Source organism: Melanotaenia boesemani, chromosome 6 (genome assembly GCF_017639745.1).
Source record: "Melanotaenia boesemani isolate fMelBoe1 chromosome 6, fMelBoe1.pri, whole genome shotgun sequence".
In the NCBI taxonomy this organism is placed as follows: Eukaryota; Metazoa; Chordata; class Actinopteri; order Atheriniformes; family Melanotaeniidae; genus Melanotaenia; species Melanotaenia boesemani.
This window is the reverse complement of record NC_055687.1, coordinates 30,974,905-30,990,046: the sequence shown is the minus strand read 5'-3', so window position 1 is coordinate 30,990,046 and position 15,142 is coordinate 30,974,905. Positions and strand designations below refer to the sequence as shown.

At 40.0% G+C, this 15,142-nt stretch overlaps 2 protein-coding genes across 2 annotated transcripts in view; both read right to left on the bottom strand.

Annotated features, from left to right (window-relative positions):
- Positions 1-616: 616 nt before the first annotated feature.
- On the bottom strand, positions 617-7,582 carry LOC121641095 (ABI gene family member 3-like). The gene is made up of 9 exons (XM_041987018.1): positions 7,527-7,582; positions 7,178-7,186; positions 6,607-6,619; positions 6,201-6,367; positions 6,015-6,109; positions 5,601-5,615; positions 5,124-5,324; positions 3,366-3,443; positions 617-780 (listed from the first exon to the last, which is right to left on the bottom strand). Exons 4-9 carry the CDS (start codon positions 6,361-6,363, stop codon positions 718-720), a joined length of 615 nt encoding a protein of 204 aa, XP_041842952.1. The 5' UTR covers positions 6,364-6,367; positions 6,607-6,619; positions 7,178-7,186; positions 7,527-7,582; the 3' UTR covers positions 617-717.
- The window catches only part of LOC121641094 (clathrin coat assembly protein AP180-like), a 40,473-nt gene continuing 32,853 nt past the window's right edge, over positions 7,523-15,142 (bottom strand). Inside the window, exons 7-10 of the mRNA XM_041987017.1 lie at positions 13,713-13,824; positions 13,493-13,599; positions 13,375-13,416; positions 7,523-7,588 (exon numbers count right to left, since the gene is read on the bottom strand). Of these exons, the coding sequence (XP_041842951.1) occupies positions 7,523-7,588; positions 13,375-13,416; positions 13,493-13,599; positions 13,713-13,824 (327 nt within the window). The remainder of the gene's footprint in view (positions 7,589-13,374; positions 13,417-13,492; positions 13,600-13,712; positions 13,825-15,142) is intronic.

Below are 15,142 nucleotides of genomic sequence, written 5' to 3'. Positions count from 1 at the left end.
GTGTAGAAATTTAGAAATTGAGCAATATTCCCTTTTAACTTAAGTGCATAAGCTATAACAAAGCATTCTCTGTTAAAGTGTCTAAATCACTGGTAACAAGCAGGAGAAGAAACAGGTTTCTTCCCTTCAAGTTTGGCAAACAGTTAGTTCTTGGTCAATAATCAAAGCAAGTTGTGCTACCTCTGTACATAAGAGATAACTGTATAATTTATGCCCCTTGAGATCAAATTTACATGTTTTAGTTCCCAAATAAAACTAGCTGAAATGACATTTTTGTTTCTGTACAAACTATTTGACTATTACAGAGGTGGTCAAAGTGCTTGATTAAGTCTATCTAAAGGGCAAGAGTCATGGAAAAGAAAAATAAATAAAAAAAAAACAAATCTGAAATGTAGGGGTTGGTTAAGTTATTAGAATCATCACTATCATCATCATCAGGGGCAAGAACAGCACATATCTATCAAACCGTTCTTCATCTTCATTGTCATTGTCATAATGCAAAGCAATGCAGTGAAAGGCGAAATGAGAGCGAGAGGACTTTACCACCAAAGATATCTAGAGTCGGGGCAGCTGCAGACTCTGTGGTGGTGGTGTCGGTGGCTGTTGTGGTAGTAGTGGTGGAAGAAGGGGTGGGGGCAGCAGTGGGAGCGATGATGGTCGGCGCCTCACTAGAGGTGGGAGGAGTGATGGCAGTAGCAGCCCCTGTGTCGGAGGGCTTCATTGCGAACAGGTCCAGCTCTGGAGCAATGTCTGCACTCCCCTCAGTTGTAGCGAAGGGGTCTTTGGGAAGAGCAGCAGGATGTGGTGTTGAGGGGTTAGGGGGGGTCATGATTAGAGAAGAAGGGAAGGAGGGATTGAGGGTTTGTTAAAACAACAAACACCATGTATAGCATTTTGTCTTGTAGCTCCAAGACAGGGTTAAGTTCAAAGAAAGCAAAACCAAGCAAACAGTAGTTCATTAATTTCAATGCTGAACCCAACTAGCTGCAACTGTCAATAGAGAGCAACTCCTTACCACCATAATGTAGAGTAATTGCTCACTGCCCAACTTCCATGTGTCCCTAATTATTACTGGCTCTGTGAAGACTTCTGGCATCAAACAGGACTTATCAAAATACAATTTAATATAATTACCGAAGCCAAGAGTGGCCATTCCTGCAATAATTTATCTCAGGAGCACAGGTTAATTATTCTGTGATCTATAGATCATGATGCTCGTTTTCAACATGACTACCTGATAATTTCTCACTACCTTGAGAAATCTACCATTTCTCAACATAATGATGTACCACAAGCATTCATGAGCTTTGTTTTGTTTGTTTTTGTTTTGTTTTTCAGGAGATGATCAAGGTGAGCTTCCACATGAGTGGTTACTATACCTACTTCTTTTTTGTAATTGTCAGGATTAACAAGTCAGGATTTAATCAATAAGTTCAGTGTGCTAGTCTTCTTGCTTCCTGACAAATGTTACCTAAAGTATCAAGAAACACCTTTTTGTTTATGAAAATAATTAAACCATTATCTCAAAATGAGATAAAATATGTTATCTCAAGAAAATAATTCTTGTCATCTCAAGATACTGATATACTTTGCGTGTTATTTTCAGGCGCATGCTTACAAAAACACAGCTATTTTCATTTGGTATAAAGTCCTTGCATAATATAGTGGAGTTAATGATTAAACAAACTGGCTTAAACTGGACCAATAAAATTGTTGTAACTTTCTCCCAGTTCCCAGTGACCTTCCAAAGCCTGGACCAGGACCTACATTTTCATTCTGTTACGTCCTTTTATGGAGGTAACTCTATAAGGACAGTAACTTTAGGTATGGAGCTTTTGGAGCTGAGAAGGCCATTGCTAATTTTTTGTATTACTGCCACTGCTGCTACTGAACAAGGTCAAAATAGTGTAGAAGTAGTTTTAAGATTAGCTTTAAAAAATACAGTAACCAAAATGCAGAAACACAGGCAGCCTTGGTCTAAAGGTAACTTTTATTTACCTGAAAAACAATTTCATAATTCAAATGTTTCAGATACTTTTAACGTAGCTACTTGATCACATTAAATATGTTATTCTAGCATTTGCTAGCATTGATTGCTTGCTGTTAGCAGAGGCTAACAGCTAGCATAGATTGCTTGCTGTTAGCAGAGGCTAACTAGCTACTAAGATAATTTAGCCACTGCTGCCCTTTCTCATTATTTCCTATGTATTTATCTTTCAGAAGTTGCTTTGAACATATAAGATACCTGCTAATAAAATAAAATGTACTCTTCATATAAAACAAAACTTTAAAACTGTGCTTTGGCATACCAGTACTTTAGGCTAAAAGCTAACATGCTTTTACTCTTGTCGGGAATATTTTGCCAATATTTTATCTAGCCTATAATATTAATAAGTTCATCATCTGTGTTAGCCTTTTAACAAAAAAATGGTCTGTCACACTGTCCGATGTATGTTTTGCATGCACAAAGTGAATTAATCATCTTCCTACCCTTTCTAACCCCTAACCAACGTACTCAGACATGCATATGCACTTCATGGTATGTGATGATTATTTCTGTCTTCGGTGTTAGAGGTAAACTGAGGCACTGGTGATATGCTTTAGCGGACACATGGATAATTTAGGCTCCAAAATTATCATCACTGAATGAGCTCATCATTGTGAAGAGATTTGAATTTTCTTTTGGCACTGCTGATTTTAGGAGGCACAGGCTGGGTGCAGCATAAAGTTAATGCAAAGTTAAATGAATTTTAATATGCAACTGTCTCTCTTACTGATAATGGTTATGCCATGTGTAACTTAGCATCCTGAAAATGTACAGTAAAGTAAATTTTTGATTATTTGAAGGAGCAAAATGCATGAACAGTATTCTTGTGTTTTATCCTGTAAGGTGACCTTGAGTGTCAAGAAAGGTGCCCACAAATACAATTTATTATTAGAGTCCTTCAGTGTAAACTATAAGCCAAAGAGAGTAACTTCAACAAAAGAAAACAAGAAAAAAGGCTTTGCAATGATTAGTGTAATCCAGTATTAGCAGAGTTAGTGATATCAAAATGGGTAAGTTTTCATTGTGTACATTAATATAGGTTATAGCTGAACTGTTCATCTGACAGTAGTAATCATTGGTGAGAAAAAGGGAGGAGAATAGTAGTCAAGATGAAGGAGGAGAGGGTCCATGACTGGGGCATTAGCAGGATTTGGGGTGAGACAGTAGGCCCCAGGGGCGCATGTTTGTTCTACTGTCTCTATGGAAACAGAAATAGCCTTGATATAGTAAAATCAACAACTCTCACATTCCCACAGACATTCACACATCCACACGCCTTAAGACATGCTCTCTCACAAAAAGCTGTTTTGTCACCCACCAGATCCAGCAAATGCATCAGCAGCAGGGCCCGCAGCCACGGCAGCAGGACCGTCTCCTGGGGAAGGTGCAAACGCATCTAGGGTATTGCAGACCACAACAGCCGGAACGCAAACGCAAAACATAACACCCGGGCCAACAGACCGACACGTATGGATGTATACAACAGAACATGAGTCAACAGATGGAACGGACAGAAAACAAAAATGAGAGGTCAGCATCAGGAAAAAAGCAGAGAATACAAGAAATATGCAGCCCAGTTAATCAAAGTCATTGATCATAATTGTATCATCAGTCACATGATGATTTTTTTGGTAGGTGGGGGGGCTGCATAATGCTGCATTCATGAGTGCACTAACTGTGCAGGCTTGTGAAATGAGGCTGGTTGTCACAAGTTACTTGTACTCTGTGACAAGGGGAGGAAAGAGAGGGGAGGGGAGGAGGGCAAAACTCTCTTTGACAAAGAAATTTAACTCTTTTCAATGGTCATTGAAAAGTTAGAATTGTTTATATATATTGAAGGAAATTAGCTATTTATCATCTTGACATGTTTATGAAACAGTAAGTCTTTAGGGAGAAAATTATTAATGCTGATGAAAAAGTCACAAAAATATGCATCATAACAGGAAACACAATACATTTCAGTTGGGTATCTGAGGTAAACATCCATCATTATTCACATCAATACAATGCACAAAGCACATCAGTGTTTGTGAGCCTGGAGTGAAACCATGAACTGTAGTTCTTGGGATGTAGGCCAAATGATAACTGTTTCCTTGTACTCAATGAATAAAGTGCATGTCCACACATAATGTTAGTACATTAGTGTGTGGCCTTAACAAAGCGGGATGTAGAAACAACACAAAGCATATGACTTCCCAAAATTTAAATGTAACAACTTAAAAAAAATTGTAACTAAAACATATTTTAACTTTCGGTTTATATGTCCTTTAAGAGTGAATCAACACAAAATTATTCATTTATCCTATGATTATGTTTACTCATTATATAAGAAATCCTAACCATTAATAGGCTAATGAGGAGTCACTGAGGTTTTAAGAAGAAGAAAAGGGTGTAAACATAAGTGTAAAATAGCGTTTTCAATTATTATTTCTTTAACTATATATCAGGGAATAAATTCTGAGAAACCCTTCATACACCAACAGAGGCGTGGTGACGCTGATCAGGTGGTACTTGGTGGCCCAACACTAGGCATTTCATGCGGTTTTTCCTCTGGTTTATCACCTGTCTGTGTGCAACATGGACGGTCATATGGCTACAACGTGATAAATGGGTTTAAACAATCCTTATTAAGATAATTAGAAGCATGAGAGTTGAAACATCTGCAAAACTGCTTTATGTGCTGGTGAGCAACTATCAGTTTTAGAAACTATTAGTAGTAAAATCTTTAGCTCAGTGACTAAAAACTCCCACAGTGTTCATTAATATAGTTTCTAGGGGTTTTTCTTTTTCTAATAAGTTTTCAAGTTGCTTCAAAGTGCAGGAATGTGAAGCTGATGGAACAAATCCTGTTGACTTTATGTGGGGTTATGATGTTGCATTTCTTACAAATATCACTGTAGTTGTGATATAAAGATTTAGGCATGACTGTCAATGCCATGGATCCATAAATGTTAATTTTTTTACAAAAGAAAACCTGTAAATAAATAACTAAATGATTATGAGAATTGTAGCAAATAGCAGGCAAATCTCTATGCTGCGTATCTTGAGCTCCACCCTATCCTCCGCCCACACTGACCTCCGAAAAGGTCGATGTCTGTGGCTGAGGTGGTGGCAGGAGCAGAGACGGGTAGCGAGGTGGGGACTGGCTTAGCTGCAGCAGCTGTGGGCGTGGAAGCTGCAGGAGCAACGGCAGCGGCGGCGGTGGCGGCTGGAGTGGCATCAGCAGACTTTTCACCTGCCAGGAGAGCTTCAGAGTCTCCATCGGTAGGGGCTGGGGTTGCTATTGAGATATACCCCATTATCCCACGACCGAGTCCCAACCCCCAGCAAACAGACAGGAAGAGAGAAACAGGAAATAGGAGGGATACAGCGGTGTCAGACAGAAAAAAGTTCAAAGATTCTGATTTAGTGGTGAGAGATTAATGAGAAGAAGCTGGGAGCTCATTTATGTAACCACAAGGATACCTCAAGATAAAAGAGACTTTCAGGAAAGTGAAATTTAAGACATTTCTTGTTTTAAGTCTTTAACAGTGTGTTTCCATAGCATACTCACCCTCAGCCAAGAGATCTACAACAAAATACACAAACCAAAGAGGTTAAATGCAATGAATAAAGAGATGAGGGATCAACTTATGTAAGGATATTTATAAGAAAAACAATCTTATGCAGAACGAACACCATTTTCTTTAAACTTTACATTTTGTGATTTGGCAGAGCAGCCTAGTCTATGAGTCTTCTGAGGCTCAAATACTAAGTCTGACATGTCTGTAAGAGTTTACCACGGCGCTACGGATGTAAATATTAAGTTTATTTTTAGGATACATTAAAATGCTTCCTTTAAACCTGTCAGAAGCTGCAGTCAATGACAAAAGCTGCAATATTTGCTCTCTTTCACCTCTGTATGAACTCAGAAAAAAAAGCCCTAAAAGCATTTATTTGGGGTAGAATATCAGCAATGAAGTCTCACCTCCCCATCCAGTTGTAGTGGAGGTCGCTGCAGCGCCCCCTGCAGAAGAAGCCGACATGGGGTCGAGATCCAACAGGAACCCGTCGTCAAGCGCGCTAAACACCAAGGCAGACAAGGAGAGGATGTCTTCTACAGCAACGATGCAGCTCACTTCAAACGCTTGTGATATTATTGCTTGACTCTTACTTGCTGGTAACGGTGGTAGTGGGGGCTGGTGCGGTTGGAGTGATGGAGGGCGGAGTGGGTCTGGCAGGCGGCCCCGGGCGAGCTGGTGGCCCACCGGCTGCAGCGGGAGGTGCAGGCTTGGTCGGAGCTGAGGCGGCTGGAGTGCTGTTGTTGGCTGTTGCATCCTGCTACAAAGAAAGAAAACAACCATCAAATGGTGACCAACACAGTTATGTAAGCTGATGTGAGTCAACAGGTTTTTAAATTTATTACTACCTCTGGATACAAGGCAGTGTAAGAGATAAAGCAATTTATTGTACTACCTTGTTCTAAGATTTCAAGATTATTATACTTTAACTCTTACTAGTGCCACATAAAGATCACTATTATTAACACAACATTATCATTATCATGAAACATGGCTTACCTTAGTGGGTGACCTGCAACAAACAAAGGTAGCACATGAGACAGAGCTACATATTGGCTGTTAGTGAGATGGTACACCGAGAGATGGCTTAAATATGACAATATTACCGGACAAGCCACATTTTAAAACACGGTGGACTGCTGAGTAACAGCACGTTCACCCCCAATTCCACTTCAACAAAGCTTTTCTTTCACAACACAGAAAGTGAGACCTGTGTGTTGTTATTATCATGCAGCTAAAGCTTTGAGAACATTGGGGCTGATAAAAAAGTCGATGAAAACATAGATGTATTTGTTAGTAATGATATGAGATAAAATGCTAAATTTGTCAATGAGTAAAAATATTTTGGTCATTCAGTGTGAAAATAATTGAATAGAAAGTCATCTTTAAAAAAAATTATGCCACATAGTAATAAAGACTTTTTGTTTAGACGTTTTTTCTATAGAATCACTGAATGATGGACTGAATGAAGATAATTAATCATTTGATAATTCATTTAATTATCAAATCAAATGATGGTCAAATAAAATTTACAGTACATGTGATATTCTTATTGATGGAGAATACTTACTTGTCTTCTCTGAGTTGTGTAAAGATAAAAGGAAGTGGGAAGTTAAAGAAGAAGTTTAGAGAAGTGGTAGAGAAGAGTGATCTCTGCATCTGTCCAGGGACTGCAGATTAAATTAGCCTAAACTAACTCTGGTACAATGCATCAAATGGAAACATTTGTGTTTGAAATTGTAAATGATCCCTTATAAAATAAAATAAAATAAAATAAAATTAAATTAAATTAAATTAAATTAAATTAAATTAAATTAAATTAAATTAAACAAGGGCCACTTTAAAAAAAAAAAAAAAAAAAAAGCAAAAAGGTTAAAAAAAAAGAGAGATCTATTGATCTGATATATAGATCTACTTACGGCTTCTTCCCCTCCAGAGTGTTGAGGTGAGTCTCCAGGGACTCCAGAAGACTTTCTGGGGCCTACAGGAAAATAGACAGATGCTGCTATCAATCGAGGCCAGTGTATGATTCACTGACTACCTCTTAAATAGGCCGTTAGTAAAAGAGGTGGTATTCAGCATCTTACATTTATTTTTAGAAGTCGCTACCACATTTACCCATTTTGTTACAATGGCAAGGTCCTTAAATACCTTTTTTTGGTGCCCTAGACTATCAAAACTCCTGTGTAATCTGAGGTTTTAGATATCAGGACATTAAGAAAAATCATCTGGACCTTATCAGGTCTTAAAATTAGGTTTAAATAGCTTTAGATAAAGAACACATTACATCATGTTATTATTTAACTCAGTGGTTCTCAACTTTTTGAGTCACGACCCCCAAGATAACATACATTGGTGTTCACCTCCCACCCCTGTGTGATGACTCAGCGATTAATTTTTACTAATTAAATATAAGGCTGGAAAACTGTCAGAATCTTCATAAATGAGGAGGATAAAGTATTATCTGGTGGTTGACCACTGTGACACCTACATGCTCATAATCAGCTTCTTTGCAGAGATAATGTCAAACTGCGTGGAGAGGTTCCCCTCTTTAAAGTTTTTGGGTGTTCATGTGGCTGACGACCTGACATGGCACACCAACACAGCAGCAGTGATCAGCAAAGCTCAGCAGAGACCACTTTCTGAGAATGCTCAGGAAGTGTCACCTGCTGAGAACTTTCTACCGTTCCACAGTGGAGCGTGTGCTAACCTACTGCATTACAGTGTGGTATGCTGGCTGCACTGGAAAGGACAGGAAAGCTCTGCAGGGAATCATAAAAGCAGTACGGAAAATCATTGGCAGCCCCTTGTTCTCCCTGAAAGACATTGCTGACACTCAGGGGCTAAACAAGGCAAAGCAAATCCTCCGGGATCCATCACATCCCGGTCATAGCCTCTTTAACCTGCTGCCCTCTGGCAGATGGTACATGGTTCTGAGACAACGCATAGACTCATAAACACTTTTTACCCTTGGGCTATCAGCTTCCTAAATAAAAAGGTACTACAACAATAAATAAACAATAAGTGCAATACGGGAATGATGGGTGAGAGAGACACTGTTTTTAGAAACATTTTAGTATGATGTTTTATTCATTTACTAACTTATTTCACTACGAGGGAGAGAATTCTGAACCAATCCTGTTGTAACATTCTGTGCAATGACAATAAAGAATATTCTTATTTAGATTTTTAATATGGCATGTGTCTCCTCCCTGAGCCTCCACCTTACTGTGGATGAGGAGTTTGCGTGTCCTGACGATCCTAGTGGCTATGTTGTTGGGGGCTTTATGCCCCTGGTAGGGTCACCCATGGCAAACAGGTGTCTAGGGGAGGGACCAGACAAAGCGCGGCTCAAAATCACCCCTATGATGAAGACAAATCATGGACCCAGGTTTCCCTTGCCTGGACGTGGGTCACCGGGGCCCCCCCTATGGAGCCAGGCCTGGAGGTGGGGCACGGAGGCGAGCGCTTGGTGGCCGGGCCTTTGCCCATGGGACTCGGTCGGGCTCAGCCCGAAATGGTGACATGGGCCCCCCCTCCCATAGGCTCACCACCTGCAGCAGGGGCCATAGAGGTTGGGTGCAGTGTGAGCTGGGCAGCTGTCGGAGATGGGGACCCTGGCGGTCTGATCCTCGGCTGCAGAAGCTAGCTCTAGGGACGTGGAATGTCACCTCTCTGGCGGGGAAGGAGCCTGAGCTGGTGCGCGAGGTTAAGTGGTTCCGGCTAGATAAAGTTGAGCTCACCTCGTCACTCGGCTTGGGCTCTGGAAACACTGTCCTTGAGAGGGGCTGGACCCTCTTCTATTCTGGAGTTGCTCCCGGTGAGAGGCGCCGAGCAGGTGTGGGCATGCTCATTGCCACCCGACTTGGCACCTGTGCATTGGGGTTTGCCCCGGTGGACGAAACCAGGAAACTCTAGGCCGCAGTTCGATGATCGACTTTGTAGTCTTATCATCGGACTTGCAGCTACATGTCTTGGACACTCGGGTGAAGAGAGGGATGGAGCTGTCAACTGATCACCACCTGGTGGTGAGTTGGCTCAGATGGTGGGGGAGGATGCCAGTCAGGCCTGGCAGGCCCAAGCATGTTGTGAGGGTCTGCTGGGAATGTCTGGTAGAGTCCCCTGTCAGAAAGAGTTTCAACTCCCATCTCCGGCAGAGCTTCAACCATGTCCCGGGTGAGACGGGGGACATTGAGTCCAAGTGGGCTGTGTTCCGTGCCTCTATTGTTGAGGCAGCCAGCCGCAGCTGTGGCCGTAAGGTCTTTGGTGCCTGTCGTGGTAGTAGCCCCTGAACTCGTTGGTGGACACCAGCAGTGAGGGATGCCGTCAAGCTGTAGTAGTTCGCTAAACTCCAGAAAAGGGTGGAGTACCTTCTCCAGGTCGGCAATGAGGTCCTGCCCCAAGTGGAGGATTTCACATATCTCGGGGTCTTGTTCACGAGTGAGGGAAGGATGGAGTGGGAGATCAACAGGCGGATCAGTGCGGCATCTGCAGTGCTGCAGACTCTGCATCGGTCTGTCATGGTGAAGAGAGAGCTGAGCCAAAAGGCAAGGCTCTCGATTTACCGGTCGATCTATGTTCCTACCCTCACCTATGATCACGAGCTGTGGGTAGTGACCAAAAGAACAAGATCGTGAAAACAAGCAGCCGAAATTAGTTTTCTCCACAGGGTGACCGGGCTCTCCCTTAGAGATAGGGTCAGAAGCTCGGTGATTCGGGAGGGGCTCAGAGTAGAGTACAACATAGCCACTAGGACCATCAGGACACGCAAACTCCTCCACCACAGTACGGTGGCGGCTCAGGGAGGAGTATTTGATAGATGTACGCTATACATTTTTTACAATTCTGTAGTGACCTCCTGAAATTATCGCACAGGCTAACCCCCAGTTTGAGAACCACATTAACATGAAGAATCAGTTTGTTAAAACCTAAGCACACTCCATGATTCAAAGGCTTGTAGAACAATCTTTAGCTTTTTCTGTACATCCTTTTTAGTTTCTCTTTTCACGAACAGTCCACCCAGTCAGACTGACTCCAGTCAGGTTGAGATCTGGACTCTGGATCTTTACAGCATCCTGATTCTTTTCAGTCATTCACTTGTAGACTTGCTGCTGTGTTTGGGACATATGAACAATTTCAGCCAAGCTTTAGGTGACAGAGAGTCTCACATTTGACTCTAAAATACTTTGGTATAAACAGAAGTTCATGGTCCACTCAGTATATGCAAGGTGTCCAGGTCCTGTGACAGCAGAATAAGCTTGAATTATCATCCTTACACCACTGTGCTTAAAAACTGATATAAGGTGTTTATTTTATGTTAAATGCGTCTCTCTAAAGGTGACTGAGAACATCTTTGTTCTTTTTAGAGAGAAGAGGATTTTTCCTGCAACGCTTTCAAAATATCCATCCTTACTCAGTCTTTTCTCTCATAAACTGTAGTCTGAAATGTAGCTCTTGGGTTTTTGATATTGCTCTTAGCTTTACATGGTCTGATCTTTGGGTAAACATGTTTGCTGTTCCTTGACATCTTAATTCTAAGTTTTTTTTGCACACAGTTTCTCCATTATGATTTTATGTGGTGTAATATGTGACATGTCCATCTGAGCTCTTATTTGGTTTATTTTAAGACCTTGTAAAAACCAGACGATTCTGTATATCTTTGCATTGAAAAGGGTGTATTTCTTTTTCATATAGCCATAACATTTTGACATTTTGATATTTTCATCAAGTATGAAGGTGCATTTGTCATAAAACAAAGAGGATTAGAGAAAAGGAAAACAAATATAAGTTAAACCATCATGCAAACAGAACAAAACCATCATTCAAGTCAGCTGGTATGCAAAGCTGCATGCTTCACCAGGCTAGATGGGACACAATCACCTCCAAACATGCAGTTCAAAGAATAGTTCAATATCCAGCAGGCTTCCTCATAGAGGTCAAAGCTAATTCAACCAACAAAAAAAGTCACTAATCCACTATCATTAATTCCCAGCACTACTTCCTGGGCCTATCAGTTTAAAGCTCCCAATTATCCTAAAACTAAAGACCAACAAGGCAGCCAGGCACCTAATAGTTTGTCTTGGCCCTTAGAGGGACTGATAGACCGTTTATTATCCTGGGATTTTGAAGTGTCTGTCCTCTCCACCGAGTACAAAGAGAGTTGCTCTGCAGGCAGAGCACAGATACAGCAGCTCCATTACTGCAGTGCTTAGACAAAAATATTTCTAATCTGAGGGCATGAAAGCTGCTGAACCTTCTCTCTTTAGTGACTCATACCATTCCCCATACCTTCTGTGATGTTAATAAATCAAATCAGAGCATCTACCTTCTACTACTTCTACTACTACTGTACTACTACTACTACTACTACTACTACCACTATAAAAGTGCAACAATATAATGTACTGATGGCTTTCTTTAAAGATAAATTTCCAATAGATCTGACATCTCTTTTGGGTGGCACCATTTAAAAAAAAATTAGTTTCCACATTATCCCTTTCCTAAAGCCAGTAATTCTGGCCTTAGGAAAATAATAATTTCTTTCTTTATTCTTTATTATTTGATGAAAAACATCAAGTCTTTTTTAAGGCTAACAAAAGCTAACAGTCACCTCACAGCTACATACCCTAAAATAAGAGACACAATTAAAGTCTAACTTTATGATGTTAGGGAATATTTTATGCTTACCTTTGGAAATCTAAGCAAGCAATCTAGCTTAAAAGCGTAGATTTGAGGACAGGGTCTAATTTGCAGCTAATTCTTGGCAAAGAAGAAAAAGAGTGGATTTCCAAAAAAATAGGAATCTTTTCCTACACAAGATCAATTACCAAACGTGTAAGAGGGCCTAAAAATCTAAAAAAAAAAAAAAAAAACATCTTTAAATACTGTACAATGAAAGTTTTCTGTTATAGTGTTGTAGTATTTGCCATTGTGTGCATCTGATTTTTGTCTCTAGTGCTACAGCGAGCTGAAAAGCTTGCATTTATCAGCATGCTTTTGATGCAAATGCAATGTTAACTAGGATAACCTTAACTGTAGAGATTCCACCGCAGATCACAACTCAAAAGTCTGCAACTGAATCAAATCCAACATGCAAAATCCAGGCCTCCCATTCTGGGATACACTTGTATTTGTCAGTGGCCCACATGTCAATTATGATAATAGAGCAAAATATAATCTTGTGATGCAGGCTGTCATGGAAACTCTGCAGCAAACTTTGCATAGATTCTTGGCAGCCATCGGGCCAGCAGCATTGCATCGCGTATCATCCAGTCATCTCTTCCAATCACATCATCCTGCTTCATCTGAGTGTCTGCATCTGCTTGCGAGGTGTGTGCACACTGTGCAGTGTGTGTGTCAATTCAGAGCACTTAAAAAATGTAGACCTTCCCTATAGCTGCTCCCAAAAGCTAGCTCTGTGCACTACTCGCTACTCACACTCTCAGCCTGAATGATCAATCTGCATCTCTGAAAGTGAAAGAGAAGTGAGGCAAAGGGGCCATCAGTAACCAAAGAACCACTGCTTGTGGGTTGGGTGAGGCTGTTTTTGAGGGCCTCATTGTTATCAAGAAGAATAAAACCACAAAGGAAACAACAGGAAGGGGAAAAAAGAAAATAGATAGACCTTCATACGACATGCAAGATCATTACAACACAACTCACATGCTCTGTTAGTATGTAAAAACAAAAGAAAAAAGAAAACACATCTGATAAATAATCATTTACTGAAAATGATTGGGGGTCAGAAAAAGCTTTAGTCAGTCTCACCTGAGTAAGTTCAGGTATGTCGTTTTTGTCTATTCCCACTTGCTGCGGAAAACAAAGATGACACATTAAAAAGTAGTGTGGAAGTAATTAATTAATCAGTGAATACTCTGAATTTTACCTCAGCAATTTTAAAGAATTCGGAAACCCGAGTCATCCGTGTTAGGAATCTTTTGTAGATCTCGAGCCCGTCTTTGCACTGGCTTCTTTTCATTTGGAAAAATTTTTCTGGACAAAAGATGTGATAAAATATTAAGTTATTGCAAACGCCCTCTGATTCTGTTGTCAACCAAGAGTAACAACATCATCAGTCCACTGAGGGCAAATTTAATTTTTTCTACCTAGAAGGTTGATAATGCCGTCATTGTAGCAGGCATATAACTTGATTAGATCTTTGAAGAGGACGAGAAAGCAGGCATTTATCACTCCATTGTTCAGCTCTTGTGGATGCACCTGAAGACACAAAAATATAAAGTTTAATGAAATCATTTCAATAGTCGATGGTGTTCTGTGGTACAGAAAATAGCAACATGACTAGTTTGCTTACAGCCTCACAGTCTAAAATTAATAAACATTAGTAATAAAATTATGTAATTATCTTCACCTTACATCAATTTCTTCTTCATAAAGCACAATATGTTAAACCCACAAGATAAACTGTTAAGGTGATGATATATACAGTATATATATATATATATATATATGTATATATATAGATATATATATTCTGTAATATTGGTCTTGATTCGCTTATGTCAAATGTAAAACTAACTAATAAATTAGTTACATACACAACTCAATTGGTCTATCCACAGTTTTCCCTGCATAGTGATGTCAGATCAAATTTATGATCCAAAACTTTTAGCCTTACGGTCAATTTAATAAGTAATTGTTTAATAAATTTGAAATGGTGGTGTTCCCAAAAATCCTGCAACTCAAAAAGAATGTATTAAAAATGTTATTTTAAAAAAATCTAGATAATCAGACAATCTTTATTTATAATGCAGCAAAGCCAGTTTTGATTTACTGGTCACTTTGTTGGCTACATCTGTTAAATTGCTTGTTAACACACATAACTAATCAGCCAATCACATGGCAGCACATCGTCAAGATATGCTGAAGTTAAAGCTGAGCCTCAGAATGGTAAAGAAAAAGTGAGTGAAAGTGATTTTGAACAGGTCATGGCAATTTTTTACAGCACTTTGGCCCACTGCTGGTCTGAGTTTCATCTCTAGGGTTTACAGAGAATGGTCTGAAAGGAGAAAATATACATTGAGCAGCAGTTTTCTGGACCAAAATTTTTTTGTTGATGAGAAGAATGGGCAGACTGGTTGGAGATGACAGAAAGGCAACAGGAAATCAAATAATCATTGGCTTAAACCAAGGTTTACCAAGTCTTTTTTTTATTAATTGTTATGTAATCTATGTTGATGCATGAGAAGGCTTGTTTTATTTTTTAATATGCATGAATTGCTCTTTTTTATCATGTAAAGCACTTTGTGTTGCAGCATGAAAAGCAGTTTATAAGTAAAGTTTGATTAGATTTGATTTCAAGGTATGCAGAACAGCATCTCTGAATGCACACATTTTCACCCTTGAAGCAGATGGGCTATAGCAGCAGAAGAAGGCACCACATGTCACTCCTGTCAGCTAAGAACAGGAAACAGAGTCTACAGTTCATGCAGATTCATCAACACTGGACAATAAAAGACTTGTGTTAGTGATTCAGGCGAGTGGGGCTAGGCTAGTTATTTATTTCCACACTTTGGGT